The 19993-nt window shown below is 41.3% G+C and overlaps 1 protein-coding gene across 1 annotated transcript in view; it reads right to left on the minus strand.

Annotated features, from left to right (window-relative positions):
* Positions 1 to 19993, minus strand: part of LOC128655681 (sulfotransferase 6B1) — a 91756-nt gene that overhangs the window by 14392 nt on the left and 57371 nt on the right. Inside the window, exons 4-6 of the mRNA XM_053709264.1 lie at positions 17251 to 17377; positions 16783 to 16877; positions 3778 to 3934 (exon numbers count right to left, since the gene is read on the minus strand). Of these exons, the coding sequence (XP_053565239.1) occupies positions 3778 to 3934; positions 16783 to 16877; positions 17251 to 17377 (379 nt within the window). The remainder of the gene's footprint in view (positions 1 to 3777; positions 3935 to 16782; positions 16878 to 17250; positions 17378 to 19993) is intronic.

A 19993-nucleotide genomic window follows, 5' to 3' on the forward strand; every position in this document is an offset into this window, starting at 1 on the left:
CTATTACACCTGCGACATCTGAGGAAGAGCGACTGCCACAGATTACAGGTACTTATGGATGTGTGGCGTCAGTGACTTGCTCAGCTATCTTTCACTATGGAGGACACTCTAAAGACCATACGGGCCCTTTTCTTAGATTTTGAAAGGGCTATACTCAGAGATCTGGAGAGCTGGCACACACCATACACGGCTGAGAAGGTAAAGACCCCCTTTCTTGTGCCTCTTACTTCTTTGAACTCTCTGGTGTCTTTACCTGTGGACAGCTGGAGAGAGAATGGGGAGCAGCATTTTCACCATGTGGGTCAGACCTGGTCCATGTGGAATGCGGCCGACCCCGTGGACCAGGTTGCAATTGCTTTGGCTCAACTGAGGTGTATCTTGGCTGACAGGAGCGGTAGTTTGGAGACCGGATCGCTACCTCTCTGTGTGGGGAGGAATCTGGAAACGAAGAGCCCTAACACTATGCTGGCACATGAGGAGATTACTAGGCCAGAGTCACGGAGACTCTCCCATGTGCGGGGGAAGGTGGACATGAAAAGCCCTACCGTTTATGCTGCAATTGCTCCGCGGCCCCTCTGGCAGCCCGCCGAGAAGAAGTATAAGGCCAGTTTTTCTGCTCCCAAACTGGGGATAAAGAATAACATTAGTCTCTCGGCTTACAAGCTTGGAATAGGTTAACTTGCCTATTGGCCATGAAAAGAAGATGTCATTATAGGCTTTGTTTTTTTGACTTTGAACTTTCCATTCCGTTTTTCATATGTTCCTATTGTCATTATTTTGTTACGCCAGGTTTTTATATTTAGGACTAATATGAATATGTGAATATACTTTACTTGAGGTCAGCTATTCAACCCTAAGCTATACAACTCTAGCTAGTGTCAGACTATTAAAATATTTGTGTGCTAATTTGTTGTATTTTTAAGTCAGCAACTGTATGTCTGGGATCATACTCGTATTGTGGCATATAGCAGGTTATTCTACAAATGTACTAAATTCCATCTGAGATGCTTAGGAAAATTCTACCAATAAGCTTCATTTCAATACATGTAGTTGTGACACGTAAGGCAGAGATGGTATATCTTATTCTAGGCTGGATATCTCTCTAGGAGGTCTGAGACATTTTGTCAAAATTTCTTTAGTCGCAGTGTGGAGACTGTAGAATACTATATTGTCTAGGTTTTTATATGATAGTTATGAACTGCTCCCACTTATCTAACATGTTAGTTGGTCCCTAGACACCACCCTCTTAGATCTAGTAATACTATATATTTTAGAATATATAGAAGACAAGTGCTACTTATAAATATATTTATGAAGTTAGAGCTATTTAACTGTGATAATTACTTTGCTACCCAATAGACCTACCTATATAAGAATGATACTTATATGTTAGTTAAGATTCGCCAAATGTACTCAGTTTTCGCCATATAGATGCAAAGTGGTTTGCCTTTACGGCTACCATATTACTACATTATGGTTCCATATTCTTTGTAACTATTTTCATTGTCTGGGGTACTCACTATATAGCCCTAAACTGGTGGTTTCCCTTGCTGTGGGGCATAGGGCCCGTGCCCGCAGGGGAGGAGAACCTCATATGTCTGATAGTCTACCTCATGACAGCGATGCAAAATTGAGTTCCTAATTCCCGCTGAGCTCCTAGTTTGGCAGATGGCTACTGTATTATACTCGCACACATCAAAGTAGGTTATGTTGACTTCTACACTATATATCATGCTTTAGATATTCAACATATGGCTTATAACAATGCAATCAGAGATGATATCAGTCAATGTTTAGTCAGACATCTTCATACGGAAATAGCTGTTACCCCTACGGAAGTGCTTGTCTATCGCACCAACTCTCTCCACTAGTAGGCAGTTAGGGATCAGTAACATTCCACATATAGCAGATATTAATAGATCATCTAGCTATGCTGAAATTAACTGACAACACGAGGCTACATCTTCTATGTGTTGATTTTGTAACAGATTATTGCTGATCTTAGAGGTGAGGCTATTGAATATACCCCCTAGGCCTCCTAGGATAAAACATTTTATCCCTTTCATGATGTCAGAGATATGTACTTTGTTGGATCTAGCTTTTAGTAATTCAACCTCCACAACGTTTAAATTTGATCATTTTCCTCCCTCCCCCCCATACACTCCAATGGGCTCACGACGTGAGCATAGGAAAATAAGTCCTATAGCAATCCCATCTGTTACTACATATACTATTTTTATATATATTATTATTCATCTAATTGTTATATATATTATTATTCTTTTATATAATTTCACGTGACATAGTATCCTCTTATTAATCTACCATTCCATTTTCCTCGTCACAGTTATAGCGGATACAAGAGCTTGCTTTATAGTCAAAAAATGAGAAACTGTTGATTCATAATCTAAGATCCAAAAGTGGTCTCTACTTGATCCTGATTGCCTTCTATACTGTTTTATTTTCTTTTATGACACTTTGGGGTCCAAGAGTGGACTGATAGTTTTTTCCCCTAGATGGCATATAGTTTGAAGGATATATACTATACATATTTACCTTGCTGATGTCTGATCTTCATGCTTTGTGATAATTGGATACATAACAATTGTTTTTCGTGTTTCTATTTATTTTTATGTAACATTCATGGACATATATGTTTGTATATCCTTATTGAATCTCAATTAAAAAAAATGGGGAAAAAATTAAATGTGAATGAAAATAAATACACACAGTCTGGTACGCGTTTCAAGGTGCTGCTGGCACCCTTTCATCAGGCAGTTCAGAACCTGGGTAGCGCTTGCTGGTTGGTGGCTACATTTGGGTTTCATATCCCTTTAAATAACTCCACCGGCATAAGTACAATGTTATCTATATGGCACACAAGAACTAATGCTGACCACAACTCCAGTAAGGAGATTGCATAGCCAGTACTCTCCTAAGTCCCTTTCTTCCAAGTTTTACCTTATGAGGGCAGGATGGGATTAATATCCTAGAAGTTTTTTTTTTTTAAATCCTGAGCACCTCTATCTTTGCCGGCCCCTAAACGATGAAACTAAATACTAGGAGGGTAAGGGAAGTAGGAGGGATACTTAAAGCCCTGGTGTAGGGTGTCTTGGCCTCCTCCTGGTGGCTAGGTGATGAATTCACAACAGTAAGGAATAGTGTACTCTCCCCACCTTAAAGGGACAGTCTAGTCCAAAATAAACTTTCATGATTCAGATAGAGAATGTAATCTTAAACAATTTTCCAATTTACTTTTATCACCAATTTTGCTTTATTATTTTGGTATTCTTAGTTGAAAGCTAAACCTAGGAGGTTTATATGCTAATTATAAAGGGATTATCTATCTTTTTAAACAATAAAAAAATCCTGGTGTAGACTGTCCCTTTAAGAAAGAAATATACTTTTATTAGTTCCATTTAAACGCAAAATAGAAAATCCTTTTAGTAGACTCACATAAGTTAACAAAGCATGCCAAGTTTTAGCAGGCTTACGTGTTTCGGCTGATTGGGTTAATGAGACTGAAGATTACTCGTAAAGTGTAAGGGTTAAACATAAATGTGCTCCAAACACAACATAAATACTTTAAAAAAAAGTCCTACAGGGAGCTGCAAGCATTGCATCTTTCAGGCATGAAACTTACAGTGAAGCAAGCAGGAGAGGCAGTCGTATTAGCAGCCCCCAATTGATGACCATGTTGTGCTGAGTTGCTGTAATGCTTTACTTTTAAAGCCCCAGATTAATAAATAAATCAATACATTTGCATTCATTTGTTACCTTTTCTAAAGAACACTGGCACAAAATCTCCATATGATTCTTTGGCTTTCTCTTTCATAAACTTGAATGTTCCATCATCAGCAATTTGCTGTACTTGTTCTTCATTCAGAGAAATCCCAAAGAAACCTGCCATCTTCTTTACTGCTGCCTTCAAGTCCTGTACACGAATTGGGGCAAAAATGATTATGAACCTTTGTTATATAAAAATGTACTAACATTTTCCTAGCACTTTACAACACGAGTTTCTAGATTGTGAGTTCCCACAAGAATACGCCCTCAATTACTCTTGTATTTGTTTATAAAATGTTGTCTTGTCTCTTAAAAGTTGTGTTATTATTTTATTTAAAGGGATATGAAACCCACGTTTTTTTCTTTCATGATTCAGATAGAGCAGTGTTTCTAAACCGTGGTCCTCAAGTACCCCCAACAGGCCAGGTTTTCATTATAGCTGAACTAGTGCACAGGTGAAATAATCAGCTAATCAGAAACACTATGGTTACTAACTTGCTCTCACCCATCAGCTGATTATTTCACCTGGGCACTGGTTTAGCTATAATGAAAACCTGGCCTGTTGGGGGTACTTGAGGCCCACGGTTGAGAAATAGATAGAGCATGCAATTTTAAGCAACTTTCTAATTTACTTCTATTATCAATTTTTCTTTGTTCTCTTGGTATCTTTGAAAAGCAGCAATGTAAGCTTAGGAGGCCGGCCCATTTTTGGTTCAGCACCTTGCTGATTGGTGGCTAAATCAGGCTAGATTTTCAAGATTACCTTGGGTGAGAGCAGGTAAAATAAAGATGTTTACTAATCAGCTGATTATTTCACCTATGCTCTAGTTCAGATATCCTTAAAATCTCGCCTGTTAGGGAGGCCTGCGGACAGGTTTGAAAACCAGTGATTTAAATGAATTGTACCCATGGACAGCGCTGCAGTATATGTTGGCATTTTATAAATAAAGTATAATAATAATAATAATTATTATTTTTTTTAAATACTTTTTATTAAGGTGTTTAGGCAAACATTACATATATACATAGGAAATAAAATATTCAGTACACAAGTACGTACAAACATCATGAATGTCTCCAACAAAACATTTCTTTAGATACAACAAAGCTGGAGCCTGAGTAATGGTTTGCATACACAGGAGAAATGCAACACTTAATACAACACCTTATATTTTTTCTAATAATATACATTGTGTCTTTCCCTTTACCAGGATTCGTCATTATGAAGTGTCCATGCATGGTCCAGTAGAGCACTAGGACCTGTCACAAGTCTAATGTAGCTTACGTTTTGCAATTAGGACCACACCTTGTGGACACTTTTAGAGTATAAGGTATTAAACATACAAAAAAGAAACTTATGTATGTCATAATTGTATAACAAGTGAAAAAGGTTTAGAAATATATTGAGCAATAAAAAAAAACCACTTTAGATTATAGAACGCATACATAACCAGATTTCTTTCCAAACAATACTGTATGTTTGTGTCCAAGACGTTAGCAAAGAGGAAGGATGAGTGAGGGAACAAAAATGATTGGAGAAGGGAGAGAGGAGGCATCTAGCATCCTGGGATGGGCAGAGACTCCCTAACTCTGCCTAAGATTGTGGAGGGTTACAGGTCACCCCTGACCGCAATGAGTTAAGTAATAACGCTTTTAGAATGTATAGACCCCTTTAGGATCTCTAAAAACTATAAGACTTACTAATATAAGTCTTTTTATATATGTTACTGCAGTAAATAGTAGACTTAAGGTAAGGTATAAACATTATAAAAAAACCATAGGGCCACTTTTGGACCCTGAATACGTGATGTCAAACTAGGAGGCAGAATTCCCTAAAAAACCCCAAAAAAAAAACCCTGTAATAGCAAACTTTATTGCCTTCCTCTGCACTATAGGCCTCTTTTAGGCATCAATTGGCTCTATTATCTAGTCTAAGTATTTTTTAAATAGCACAGGCCTCTTTTGGGACTGACCTTCAACTCCTAGTTATAGATGCTGCACTTTTGAACCCTAGGTGCATGATATCAGAATAAAAGATAAGACTCTTTAAAGACTATATTAACTATCTTTATCACCCTCTTCTACACTATAGACCTCTTTTGGGCCTTAATTGACTCTTCTGTCTAATCCGAGGTTTTTTTTAAGAAGCATAGGCCCCTTTTGGACCTGAACACACACTGCGTTTAAATAAGAACATGGAAACCATAGATCTATAGCATTGAACAAACTGTAGGGTCACTTTTGAGCCCTTGGCCCATGATATCAAGCTGAGAGATAAACCTGTGTAAAGATTATATTATTTGACAACAAACTGTAGAGCCTCTTTTGAACCCTTCATATATGACATCAAGTAACTGGATAAAACTCTATATAGGCTATAGTATCCAAAGGTTATGGGATAATTGTAGGTCTGTACCATTAATTGGAGGTGCATAGACACTTTTGGACCATTGAGACTTGTTGTCACATTAGGGTCATTAATTTATGGTTTGAAATACTACATAAATAAGCAATGGATAAAGGGCTTTTCCACAATAAACAACATATACACATTGAACTTAGGTGCAAGCCAAAATATGTAATACTGGACTGCAGCTAAATAATAGTACAAAATACTACATAAGTGAGCAAAGGATAAAGGATGTTTCCATATTAAATAACATATACATATTGAAATTAGGTGCATGTTAAAATATATAACATTGATTAACAATTGACGATTGCATATAAGCAAGGAACCTGGGGCATCAATGGTCTTAGACTGGCATAGAAAATTAAGAAAGAGACTTATGAACTATGTCAGAACTTAACATACCCACTCAAATGGCTATAAAACAGAAGCAGGTTACTCATAGAACTCAATAACAATAATATATTAATAAAAACAAAAAATGTCCCTGTAGTAGGCTGCTGGGGCATACCAGCAGGACCATCATATGCTCATCTCACTTCTGCCCTGTAACTTATAAAACGCAATAAAAGAGACAATTTAATAACCACAAAAATACAGAGACAAGTAAATAGATGTCCCAGTAGTGAGTTGTTAGAGCATGTGAACAGGACCCTTGCGTATCTATCCCACTCCTACCCTGCAGGGCAGTATCAGAAGACAATAGCCCCAGCGGTAGATCTCCCAAGACCTTGCATCGAAGGGTCCATGATATTGTGGGAAGAGAGTGAAACCCCCAGACTCTGAAGAATTAAAGCAGCTGAAAAGGTAGGGAGAGCTCTCCACACAGCAGTTCCTGCTAGCAGGCTGGCGGTCCCTCCCCCGGGCTGAGCTGCTACTAACTTTAGAAAGACTCTGGCCAGGAGTCCCCATCTTTGACCTGGAGAGGCCGGCCACACACCCCCAGGCAGTCATTAGAGTCAATCCCAGGCCGGGTCTCCACAATCGCTTGTCTGACAAGGAGCTCCATGCATCATGCTCAGCTGGATGTTGCCAGTGAGTATCAGCCGGGCTGCAAATTATCCCTACATGTTCAGACAGCTCCATATCGTGCTTTACTGGGGCCGTGGTAGAGAGGTCAGCAGCGGACCAGCCCCGCGCCAGTTCCACACTATTCTTCCGAGCCGGGCAATCTGTTAGGCTTAATCCTTGGAAAGAAGTAAGTTGCACATCTTTCTGTGACGTTTCACTGAATATAGTTGCGCTGCTCCCAGAAGGTGATGCGGGCTGCTGCAAAAGTATCCTATCAATTCTCCCACAAATGTGCTCTTCACGTTCCTCCATTAGAGCTTTGATAACAAGGTATAACTGCTCCACGATGGTTTAGTGGGAGTGGGATTATCAACTGTGTACCTGGTTCCCGGGGGGGGGGGGGAGGTGTTGAGGCCTATCCCTTACACAGGGCCGCCATAGTTCCTCAACGGTCTGGTATGGTTGGTTCCGTAGCAAACAGAGAAAAGTATTGCCTAATCCAGTAAGATGCCCTCTATTTGTTAGTGTAAAAATTCAAGCTGGATGGCTTAGCATCAGATAGATACACGGCGGAATGTAAATGGATCAGTCAGAGCTACCATTTTCTGCGGCCATCTTCAGACCTGGCCCGGACACGCCCCCAATAATGATTTTAAAGGGCAATAATAGATAAAAAATCACATTAGACCCTGCACTACTGTATGTTTAATCCCTGCAAAGTAAAAGCTCTGCTCGAGACCCATAGAACACTGCTGGTGCTGAGCGGAAACTGACACTGATTCAATCAGCAGTTCTAGCTACACATCTGAGTGTCGTACAACTAGTGTGTCAGGTTAGGTGATGTCCGGAATCAGACCCAAATGCTAGAGTGAACTTAAATAACACACTAGCACACTGAGTAAAACCCAGGACGTGACCCCACGACAACTTCTATAAAACAAAGTACTCACAAAGGAAGTAAGGAATCAAGTGGTTCAGAAAAGGGTACCCGGAATCTTGATGGTAGGTAGTGTGGGGTCAGGCCAGGGCATAGTCAGACCAGCAGTAGTTGGCAACAGGAGATCAGGCAGTTTGGGATTTAGACAAAAGAGTAATCCGTGAAGCAGGGATCAGCAACTTGAAGAGTAGTCAGTACAGCAAGATTTGGCAACAGGTATTCAGGCAGTTCAGGGTTTAGCAGTAGAATAGTCAGAGTAGCTAGGTTCGGCAACAGGAAAACAGGCACAGAAGAAACAGTAATTGAGTACTCACTTCAAGCCACAAAGAGAACAAACGGGCACCAGGAGAACGAAGCGCCGGAATAAGAAGGCGCCTGACGTCATCAAATGAAGCGGCTCACTGTGCGTGACGTTGCTAGGCAACGCAGACACGCCAGAAGGACCGAGCAGCGAGCGTGACAATGCCCCCTTCTCAAGGACCCCTCCGGGGGACCCGACCAGGCTTGGCAGGATGCTTCAGATGAAATTACTTGACAAGAGCAGGAGCATGAACCTGAGAGGCAGATTCCCAGGATCGTTCTGTGATGGGATAACCCTTCCAATGAACAAGATAGTACAATCGGCTGCCACGATACTTGGAGTCCAGGATCTGACTAACCTCGAATTCAGGAGTACCTTCCACCAGGAGTGGAGGAGGAGGTTTGAGTTTGATGGAGAAACGGTTCTTTACTACCGGTTTGAGAAGAGTGACATGATATACTGGATGGATCTTAAGGGACTTGGGTAAGGCCAGCCGATATGCTGAAGACCCAATTTTGTACAGGGCTGTTTCAGACGAATGAATCTAGTGGACAGCCACACCTTGTCTCCGGTGTGATATGAAATAGCTCTGACTCGTCTACGATCAGCAAATTTCTTGTATCTTCTGGAAGTAGAGAGTAAAATCTGACGGATACGATGCCAGTGCTTACAGAGGTCTTTTACTGTATGATCCGCCCCAGGCACTGTAGAAGCACTAGGAGCCATGGGAAAGGTTCTTGGTTCGAACCCATTGGCCGCCTTGAAGGGAGAAGTCTGTAATGATGAATTGAAGTGAGAGTTGTGGGCCAATTTTGCTAAAGGAAGAAGTTGAGACCAGTTGGAGTGTTGATGGTTTACATAGTGCCTGAGAAAGGATTCTAGAGACTGATTCAAACGTTCGGTTTGTCCATTGGACTGAGGATGGTGAGCAGTAGAAAGAGAGATGTTGATACTGAAATGTTTGCAAAGAGACCTCTAAAACCTTGAGACGAATTGGACACCTCGATCTGAGACTATGTCTACAGGAAATCCGTGTAATCCAGTGATATGAAAAATGAACAGTTTAGAGAGACACTGAGCGGAAAGCAGTCCAGGTAGGGGAATAAAATGTACTGACTTGGAATACCTGTCGACCACTACACATATGGTTTTATTTCCAGCAGAAACAGGTAGATCAGTAATAAAGTCCATGGATAAGTGGGACCAAGGGTAATGTGGTACTGGAAGAGGTTGTAACAATCCCATAGGCAATCGAGAAGAGTGTTTATTGGAGGCACAAGAGTTACAAGCGGCAACGTAATCCTTTAAGTCTTTACTCATGGAGGGCCACCAAACATGTTGTTTGAGTTTCCACAGGGTATTGATCATTCCAGGATGACCAGCCAGTAGACAATCATGAGCCCATTGCAGAAGTTTAGAACGAAGTTCACATGGTACAAGCAGAATCCCAGGGGGAAGCACATAGGTAGACGGTACTTGGTTTTGAGCAGAATGAAGAGCTTTTAAAGGAAAAGATGATACTTGAGCTAGAACACTAACTGGACGTAATATAGGATCAGATTCCGGTGTTATAGAATGAGTAGCTTGGTATTGCCTGGACAGAGTGTCAGCTTTAGAATTCTTGGTACTAGGAACATAGGACAGTATGAAATTAAATCTAGAAAAGAACAAAGCCCATCAAGCTTGACGAGAGTTGAGGCGTTTAGCCGTATAGAGGTACAGAAGATTCTTATGGTCGGTTAAGATTAAAAATGGTTGACAAATACCCTCAAGCCAATGTCTCCATTCATCCAAAGCCAGTTTTATGGCCAGCAACTCCTTATTGCCTACGTCATAATTTAGTTCTGCTGGATTGAATTTTTTTTAAAATAAACCCACCGCTGTATCTTGCTGGTGATTGGGTTACGTTGAAAGAGTACTGCTCCAGCAGCTACCGAGGAAGCATCTACCTCCAGAATGAATTGGAGTTCAGGATCGGGATGACATAGGATTGATGCTGACGAGAAGGCAGATTTCAAATTCTCAAAAGCCAGAATTGCTGAACTAGGCCAATCCCTGCAGTTTTTGACCCTTCTTAGTAAGGGAAGTAAGAGGAGAAGTAAGTTTAGCAAAGTCTTTTATAAACTTCAGATAGTAGTTGGCAAAGTCAAGAAACCTCTGTAGTGATTTGAGGGTGGTAGGTCTTGGCCAGTCTTTAATTGCTGAAAGTTTTTCAGGATCCATGTCGAATCCGGAACTAGATATGGTATAACCCAAGAAGGGAATGGAGGATTGGTGGAAAGAGCATTTCTCCAGTTTGGCGAAGAGAGAATTCACACGTAGCCTTTGGAGTACTAATCTGATGTGGTGAAAATGTTCTTGTAGGTCTTTGGAATAAATCAGTATATCATCAAGATAAACAATAACAAAGTGGGTTAAATAGTCTCTGAAGATTTTGTTTACGAAGTGTTGAAATACAGCTGGTGCATTGCATAATCCAAATGGCATAACTAAATATTCATAATGGCTGAATCTAGTGTTGAATGCTGTTTTCCATTCGTCCCCTTGACGTATCCTAACCAAAATATAGGCCCCTCGTAGATCCAATTTGGAGAAAATAGAAGCTCCTTGAAGACGATCAAATAGCTCAGGGATGAGCGGAAGGGGATAACTGTTCTTTACCGTGATTTGGTTTAATGCACGATAGTCAATGCAGGGCCGGAGACCTTCATCTTTCTTACCGATGAAGAAAAATCCTGCACCTACAGGTGAAGAAGAAGGACAAATAAATCCTCTGGCTAAGTTATCCTTAATGTATTCTTCCAGAGAGATGTTTTCCTGACGAGAAAAGGGATAGGTTTTACCTCTTGGTAGAGGAGCTCCAGGTAAAAGGTCAATAGGACAATCAAAAGTCTGATGAGGAGGCAAAGTTTCTGCCTCTTTCTTGGAAAAGATGTCAGAAAAGTCATGATACTGCTTTGGTAGTGCAACTGGGATGTCTACAAGTGCCACAACAGAATTGGAAGATTTGGAGGGACATTGCAGACAACGTTTGAAACACGTAGTACCCCAAGCTACAAGTTTTCCTTTGGACCAAGAAAAAACAGGATCATGAAGCTGCAACCATGGTAATCCTAAAATCAGCGGAAATTGGGGAGAAGTGGTGACATCAAAACTGATGCTTTCTGAGTGGAGAACTCCCACAGACATGTGAAGAGGTATTGTGGAACATTGAATATGTCCTGTGCCCAAGGGTTGGCCACTGATTGAGGTTCCCCTAATTAATTGGTTCTTGGTAAGGAGAGGAATTCTAAGGGAGTCAACAAAACTAGAGTCCATAAACATTCCAGCGGCTCCAGAGTCGATGAGAGCTTGAGTCTGAAACTTGGTGCACCCAAATGTGAGAGTAACAGGAACAAATAGTTTGGGATTGAGGGTGGACAATGGTTTCTGGCTTAACTCTGTCCCTCGATCAGTAGTTAAGTCTTGGCTTTTACTGGCCTGGTGGGACAGTCTCTTAACAAATGCCCTTTGGTACCACAGTACAAACACAGTCCTAAGGTGCGCCTTCTAAGGCGTTTGGCTTCGGACAACTTAATTGCTCCTACTTCCATGGGTTCTACCAAATCAGACGAAGTAGAATTAGGGGAGGACATACTGGGGGTACGAGACGGTGGTCGGAAAGTCGGTCTAGAAAACAGTCTTCTATTCTGGTCTCTTTCCTGTAAACGTTCAGAGTATCTGGTGTCTAGTTTAATACATAAGTTGATAAGATCTTCTAAAGATTCTGGTAGATCACGATATACTAGCTCATCTTTCAATCGTTCACCAAGCCCTTTGCAAAAAGCTGCTCGCAGAGCCCCATGGTTCCATGCTTTTTAAGTGGCTAAAGTCCAAAATTCATTAGCATATTGGGCTACATAAAGGGAACCCTGTCTTAAGTCCAACAACCCAGCCTCAACTGCTGCGGCCCTACCTGGTTTATCAAAAACAGAAGAAAAAGCGAATAAAAAAGGATCCACATCATGAAGCAAGGGGTCATTCTTTTCCAAAAAGGGTGATACCCAAGCCAAAGCCTTACCCTTCAGGAGGGAAATCAAAAAGGTAATCTTTGAAGAGGAATTGAAGAACACCTGAGGGTTGTTTCTGAAGTTTAGAAATCCACGGCACTCTTCAGGATTGCCGTCGTATTTATCAGTTAGTGGGATTCTAGGAATCAAGTGACCTACTGGCTGTGGCGGATTATAAGGCGTAGTAGAACTGGCAGCTGCAGCGGCAGAAGAAGACTGAGGAGGAGTAGAGAGATTATGCAGAAGAGCCGAAATCTGATCAAGTTTAGCATCGAGAGACTGCAGGTGTGCAGCATGTGTTCCAAGAAGTTGTCCCTGGAGGGTCACGGCCGTGGATAACTCAACAGGGTCCATAATTTATGGCCCGTTTGTAATGTCAGGTTAGGTGAAGTCCGGAATCAGACCCAAATGCTAGAGTGAACTTAAATAACACACTAGCACACTGAGTAAAACCCAGGACGTGACCCCACGACAACTTCTATAAAACAAAGTACTCACAAAGGAAGTAAGGAATCAAGTAGTTCAGAAAAGGGTACCCGGAATCTTGATGGTAGGTAGTGTGGGGTCAGGCCAGGGCGTAGTCAGACCAGCAGTAGTCGGCAACAGGAGATCAGGCAGTTTGGGATTTAGACAAAAGAGTAATCCATGAAGCAGGGATCAGCAACTTGAAATCAGGCAATACAGGGTTAAGCAAGTACGTAGTCAGAGAAGCAGAGATTGGCAACTTGAATTCAGGCAGTTCAGGGTTAAGCAATAACGTAGTCAGTGCATCAAGGTTTGGCAACTTGTATTCAGGCAGTTCAGGGTTAAGCAATAGCGTAGTCAGTGCAGCAAGGTTTGGCAACTTGTATTCAGGCAGTTCAGGGTTAAGCAATAGCGTAGTCAGTGCAGCAAGGTTTGGTAACTTGTATTCAGGCAGTTCAGGGTTAAGCAATAGCGTAGACAGTGCAGCAAGGTTTGGCAACTTGTATTCAGGCAGTTCAGGGTTAAGCAATAGCGTAGTCGGTGCAGCAAGGTTTGGCAACTTGTATTCAGGCAGTTCAGGGTTAAGCAATAGCGTAGACAGTGCAGCAAGGTTTGGCAACTTGTATTCAGGCAGTTCAGGGTTAAGCAATAGCGTAGTCAGTGCAGCAAGGTTTGGCAACTTGTATTCAGGCAGTTCAGGGTTAAGCAATAGCGTAGTTAGTGCAGTAAGGTTTGGTAACTTGTATTGAGGCAGTTCAGGGTTAAGCAATAGCGTAGTCAGTACAGCAAGGTTTGGCAACAGGTATTCAGGCAGTTCAGGGTTTAGCAGTAGAATAGTCAGAGTAGCTAGGTTCGGCAACAGGATAACAGGCACAGAAGAAACAGTAATTGAGTACTCACTTCAAGCCACAAAGAGAACAAACGGGCACCAGGAGAACGGAGCGCCGGAATAAGAAGGCGCCTGATGTCATCAGAGGAATCGGCTCACTGTGTGTGACGTTGCTAGGCAATGCAGACACGCCGGAAGGACCGAGCGGCAAGCGTGACATAGTGCTGTTGATTGGATCACTGGCAGGTTCTGCTTGGGACCAGCAGTGATCTCTCCCTTTGTGGTGGTTAAACACAGTAGTGTAGGGTCAATATCTAAAAATTACATGCTGCAACAAATTAGAGCAAGTCCTTTTTCGGCTATTATGGCCTTTTAAATAAATGCATGACATGAGAGGATAAACATACAATTAACATGCTGATGATTGAAGGGACATTCCAGCCAAAACTGAGATGCACATGTGAATTTCTGCCTTGAATAGTATTTTTGCAATATACTTCCATTAGCAACAATGTTTAAAAATTATAATTTTTTCATGAAAGTCAGTGATGACAGGGGTGATACTAAACAGTGCTTGGCCTCAGGGCAAAGGCTGTAGCAGGGCCCCCTACTTAATCATCACATGCAATCAGAAGAAACTGAACCAGCAACCATATAGGTGAAAGATGACCAGCATTTCTAATAATCCTTCCCCTTTGGGGAAGTCGTGCTAGATGATATGCGCAGCCTAACAGTAGAAATATGGTGGCCATCTTGGAACCCCTGTTACTATATTGTAAATGGAAATCTATGTACTTTCTTGAAACTGTGAGCATGGTTTGTAGGGGTTTACAAAGAAGGACAGGGCATGATGCAGGTGGAGTGATACCACTACTGTACAGTGAGTGCAGAATTATTAGGCAAATGAGTATTTTGACCACATCATCCTCTTTATGCATGTTGTCTTACTCCAAGCTGTATAGGCTCGAAAGCCTACTACCAATTAAGCATATTAGGTGATGCCCATCTCTGTAATGAGAAGGGGTGTGGTCTAATGACATCAACACCCTATATCAGGTGTGCATAATTATTAGGCAACTTCCTTTCCTTTGGCAAAATGGGTCAAAAGAAGGACTTGACAGGCTCAGAAAAGTCAAAAATAGTGAGATATCTTGCAGAGGGATGCAGCACTCTAAAAATTGCAAAGCTTCTGAAGCGTGATCATCGAACAATCAAGCGTTTCATTCAAAATAGTCAACAGGGTCGCAAGAAGCGTGTGGAAAAACCAAGGCGCAAAATAACTGCCTATGAACTGAGAAAAGTCAAGCGTGCAGCTGCCAAGATGCCACTTGCCACCAGTTTGGCCATATTTCAGAGCTGCAACATCACTGGAGTGCCCAAAAGCACAAGGTGTGCAATACTCAGGGACATGGCCAAGGTAAGAAAGGCTGAAAGACGACCACCACTGAACAAGGCACACAAGCTAAAACGTCAAGACTGGGCCAAGAAATATCTCAAGACTGATTTTTCTAAGGTTTTATGGACTGATGAAATGAGAGTGAGTCTTGATGGGCTAGATGGATGGGCCCGTGGCTGGATTGGTAAAGGGCAGAGAGCTTCAGTCCGACTCAGACGCCAGCAAGGTGGAGGTGGAGTACTGGTTTGGGCTGGTATCATCAAAGATGAGCTTGTGGGGCCTTTTCGGGTTGAGGATGGAGTCAAGCTCAACTCCCAGTCCTACTGCCAGTTTCTGGAAGACACCTTCTTCAAGCAGTGGTACAGGAAGAAGTCTGCATCCTTCAAGAAAAACATGATTTTCATGCAGGACAATGCTCCATCACACGTGTCCAAGTACTCCACAGCGTGGCTGGCAAGAAAGGGTATAAAAGAAGAAAATCTAATGACATGGCCTCCTTGTTTACCTGATCTGAACCCCATTGAGAACCTGTGGTTCATCATCAAATGTGAGATTTACAAGGAGGGAAAACAGTACACCTCTCTGAACAGTGTCTGGGAGGCTGTGGTTGCTGCTGCACGCAATGTTGATGGTGAACAGATCAAAACACTGACAGAATCCATGGATGGCAGGCTTTTGAGTGTCCTTGCAAAGAAAGGTGGCTATATTGGTCACTGATTTGTTTTTGTTTTGCTTTTGAATGTCAGAAATGTATATTTGTGAATGTTGAGATGTTATATTGGTTTCACTGGTAAAAAAAAAATTTGAAATGGGTATATATTTGTTTTTTGTTAAGTTGCCTAATAATTATGCACAGTAATAGTCACCTGCACACACAGATATCCCCCTAAAATAGCTAAAACTAAAAACAAACTAAAAACTACTTCCAAAAATATTCAGCTTTGATATTAATGAGTTTTTTGGGTTAATTGAGAACATGGTTGTTGTTCAATAATAAAATTAATCCTCAAAAATACAACTTGCCTAATAATTCTGCACTACCTGTATATATCAACTATATTCAAGCAAAGGTTTCTGAGCAGGATACTAAGCACATGTAGTGATTTGTGAAGATAGATTCATCGTACAAGGCTATTGTTTGTTTTATAAAGTCAGGATTCTATGGTTATTTATCCAATTTCTTTTTTTCTTCCCAACAAGCTCCCTTACAGATGCCCTTCATCAGAATCTAATTTGAGGGAGCCGAGAATGCTGCTGTACATTGAATGTTCCTTCAGTGGTTATAGGTTCACAAGAAGCAGGCACTGCATTGACACTTAAATGTTAGTGGACCTATATCAACAGTTTATAATTGATTTATTGTTGTCCCAGTATCTCTGGACTGCATTGGGTGATCTATAAAATAACATTAGAACCTCACGGTTTATACTGTTACTACACCAATTAAAGTTGAAAAGCATTCTGGGGAATTTTACTTCTGCTATACTGTACTAACTCCATTAATTTAGTCTGAGACAAGGAGAAAAGAGAGAGAGGCTTCACTGAACCATAGTGAGATTGAGTGAGCACTTGTATATTTAGTGAGACAGAAAACTTACCTGTTTCATCTCTTCATATGTTACTATATATACAGAGTCATCATCAATGTGTTTGTTCCAAGCAACCATTTGATCAAAGTAGGATCCCCAAGCAACTAAAATAACCAGATTTAAAAGATTAGTTAAAATTCAGGATAGATTAACTGCAAGGATGTATTATAGTACAAATCTAAGTAAAAACTTTGTGTCCAAAACTGGGAATGACAACTTATTAGTAATGCGCTTACAAGGGATGATGTCAATCATATGCAGTAAGAACAATATTTTCAGGAGAGGGATATCAGTTCTCCGCTGCTCCAGAGCTGTACTTTTACTATGTGTTTAACCCCCTTTAAACAAAGGTTAAAACTATAAGCATTTAAAGTAAAAGTAAGACAAATCAATAATACTGAGGATTCCCTACAATGAAATGTTAAAAGTAAACAAAACTTATTATTTTTCAACAAAAAGATAAAACTGCTAAAATACCTTTTCCGCTTACGAAGTCTTGAAAAAAGGTATCCCAGGAATTGTAGGAGGGATACAGTGGGCTATTGTTATAAAAATGGAAAAATGACACAGCTGTATCCTTTGGATTTCGAATTACCACCACGATCTGCCAAAAAATACATATAAGTAATATATATTATTATTTTTATTTATATAGTGGCTTATATTTTGTTTAAGTGTTCACCAAACAATATTTAACCTTTAAAATAACTGCACAACTTTTATCCTTACATGTATCTGGAATTTTAAGCGACATTAAACACTTTGAGATGGTAATATAAAATGAAAAATGTTAGTTCTTGTTAGAAATGGAAGTGCAGAACACTGTTATATTCCACACAGCCATTGGCTGCACACTCTAGTGACCTATTTATAACTGTCCCTAATTGGCCTGAGCAGAGAAAGTAACCTACATGTCAGCTCCCATTGTTTTATATAAAGACTCTACTGTTTAGGGATGCATATAATATACACTAACATTTTTCTATCTTAGTCCCCATCCTCCTTTAGCTATCCCCTTGAACCCCCTTAGCATGTAAGCCTACGAGCCTAGCTCACCTTCATGAGAGATGATTTATGACAGTGAAACTCTTGGCAGGGCCCTCTATCCCTTTGTCTCCCATAACTGTCACCTTGCATAATAGATCCATGTCTTTAGTGCTGTGGAGCCTGTTGGAGCTCTATAAATAACTGATAATAATAATAAAATAACATGGCATCAGGGATGTGCAGTCCGAGGAGGCTTTTATTGGGTGTTTAATAATAATTTTAAAATAAAAGATAAAAATATTTTTTGTACAAAGTTAAGCTATGGAGAGAGGCAGTGAGCAGGTCTGCTTCTCACCATTGCACAATATGCTCACTGTTTTGGCTATGAGCCGTGAGCACCAGCACCACCCACTGGTGGTTGCAAGCTCTGCACATGCTATAAGCCTCCAGTTGAGGCAGCTCTCATAACAGCCTCTTTGGGAGGGAGCCAATCAGTGCTGGTCACGTTCCTGGTAATTGACAGAACCAGGAGAACATGACTGCAGTTGCCCAATGCGCAGCTGCACAGTACAGGAAGAGGCAGAGCAGCTGCTCACTGCCTAGGTGGGAGGAGAAGCTGGGAACTCAACTAACAGAAAAAACTAGAAGTGCATGCAGTCGCACCATGAGTAAGAGAGAGGCTGAGACCCGGACCGACGACTCAACAAGAAACCTTGCCATTGTTGATTGCCAGCTGACGGTAAGTACTCTCATCCACTGTCCACATCCATGAGAGCTTAACGAGTATTATTGCAGCATGCAACATGCAATTTTTAGTAGTGTCTGTGTCAGCACAGCATATATTTTTATTGCCAACCACACACACATGATGCACTTAGATCATTCTGTGACTCTGACAACTCGGGCAATTCAGCCCTGGGCCAGCAAGGGCCAAGCAGTCTGGCACTTAGGGGGGCCCGCCAAGGGTGGGCTCCACCTATGAATGACAAGAAGCCTGAGGCTGACACTGACATTGAGTCACTCCAGTCCGTAGGCACTAGGCAACATAATTTAGACTGCGCCATAGGAGTCAGCCAGGACTACTCACAGAGTGATCTGAGTGCATCATGTGTAGTTGGCAGTAAAAATATAAGCTGTGCTGACATTCCCATAGAGACACTACTCACAATGGCTAAAGGTAGGATCAAAACAGACCAGGTCATTACATGCCATTCCCACAAACTCTTCAGCCAAGCATCAATCCAGGCCTTTGTATACATGACACCTACTTTAGGGATCACATCTCTGGGCAATTCTTTACCTGCAAACAGTTCACTCCAACCCTGATAAGTATCCTTTGCTCAAATGCCCATTTCAACTGCAGCATTAGCATCCAGATCTTAATTGTAAGTAATGATATGTGCCCAACTTATTCCAAAGCAAAGTGCTGACAACTCCTATTGACCATCTGCGACTGTGAACCAACCATAATACTTCTAGCCTTCTTCTAGTTAGCACAATATTAGAAGCAAGCAAAAACAGCTAATGTAATCTGTAGGAGCTCAATTATACATGCTGCTCTTGGATCTGCTACTGACAGTGACTCTGAGGGGCTTGTAGCTTCAACCCCACGTAAGGAGGATAAGTTTTAGAGTATAACATGCAGCGGCAGCAGTAAGTGCTCTATATAAAAGGAACGTGTGAGCAATGGATTTAACATCAGGGGTTCTGATCAGAGACCAGATCATGAGTAAGAAATCCTCCAGTTTGAGATGAGAGAAACAGCAGGGGAAGGATAGAGTGGCACTGGGCAGATGAGGGTAACTGTGGTATGGAGGGGTAAACAAAAAATCCTGAAAGTGATGAGGGGGTGTATGAAGGTTAGAAAAAGAAAGGCATCAGAGGTGATACAGAAAGAGTGAGCATTTAGGAGTTGTACAAGTAAATTATTATGGGTGTATGATGTGCATGAAGGAGGGTGAGAACTTGCAGGTGTAATAAGTTTGAGGGGTTGGTAGAGAGGGTGGGTATGAAAGTATAAATGAGTTGAGTTGTAATGGAGAAAGTAAGTAATGCTGGATGTATAAGGGGCTTGTGGAGTCATAGACACAGGGAAAAATATTGCATTTCTTATAACAGAAACACTATATTTTAAAATTGCAAAAGTTTTTTCAAGGTGTGAAACCTGTTTTCAAAAGACTTCCTCTTCAGCCCCCCCCCCCCCCCCCGATTGTTAAAACTTTTGATGCATCCA

Source organism: Bombina bombina, chromosome 4 (assembly GCF_027579735.1).
Source record: "Bombina bombina isolate aBomBom1 chromosome 4, aBomBom1.pri, whole genome shotgun sequence".
Lineage (NCBI taxonomy): Eukaryota > Metazoa > Chordata > Amphibia > Anura > Bombinatoridae > Bombina > Bombina bombina.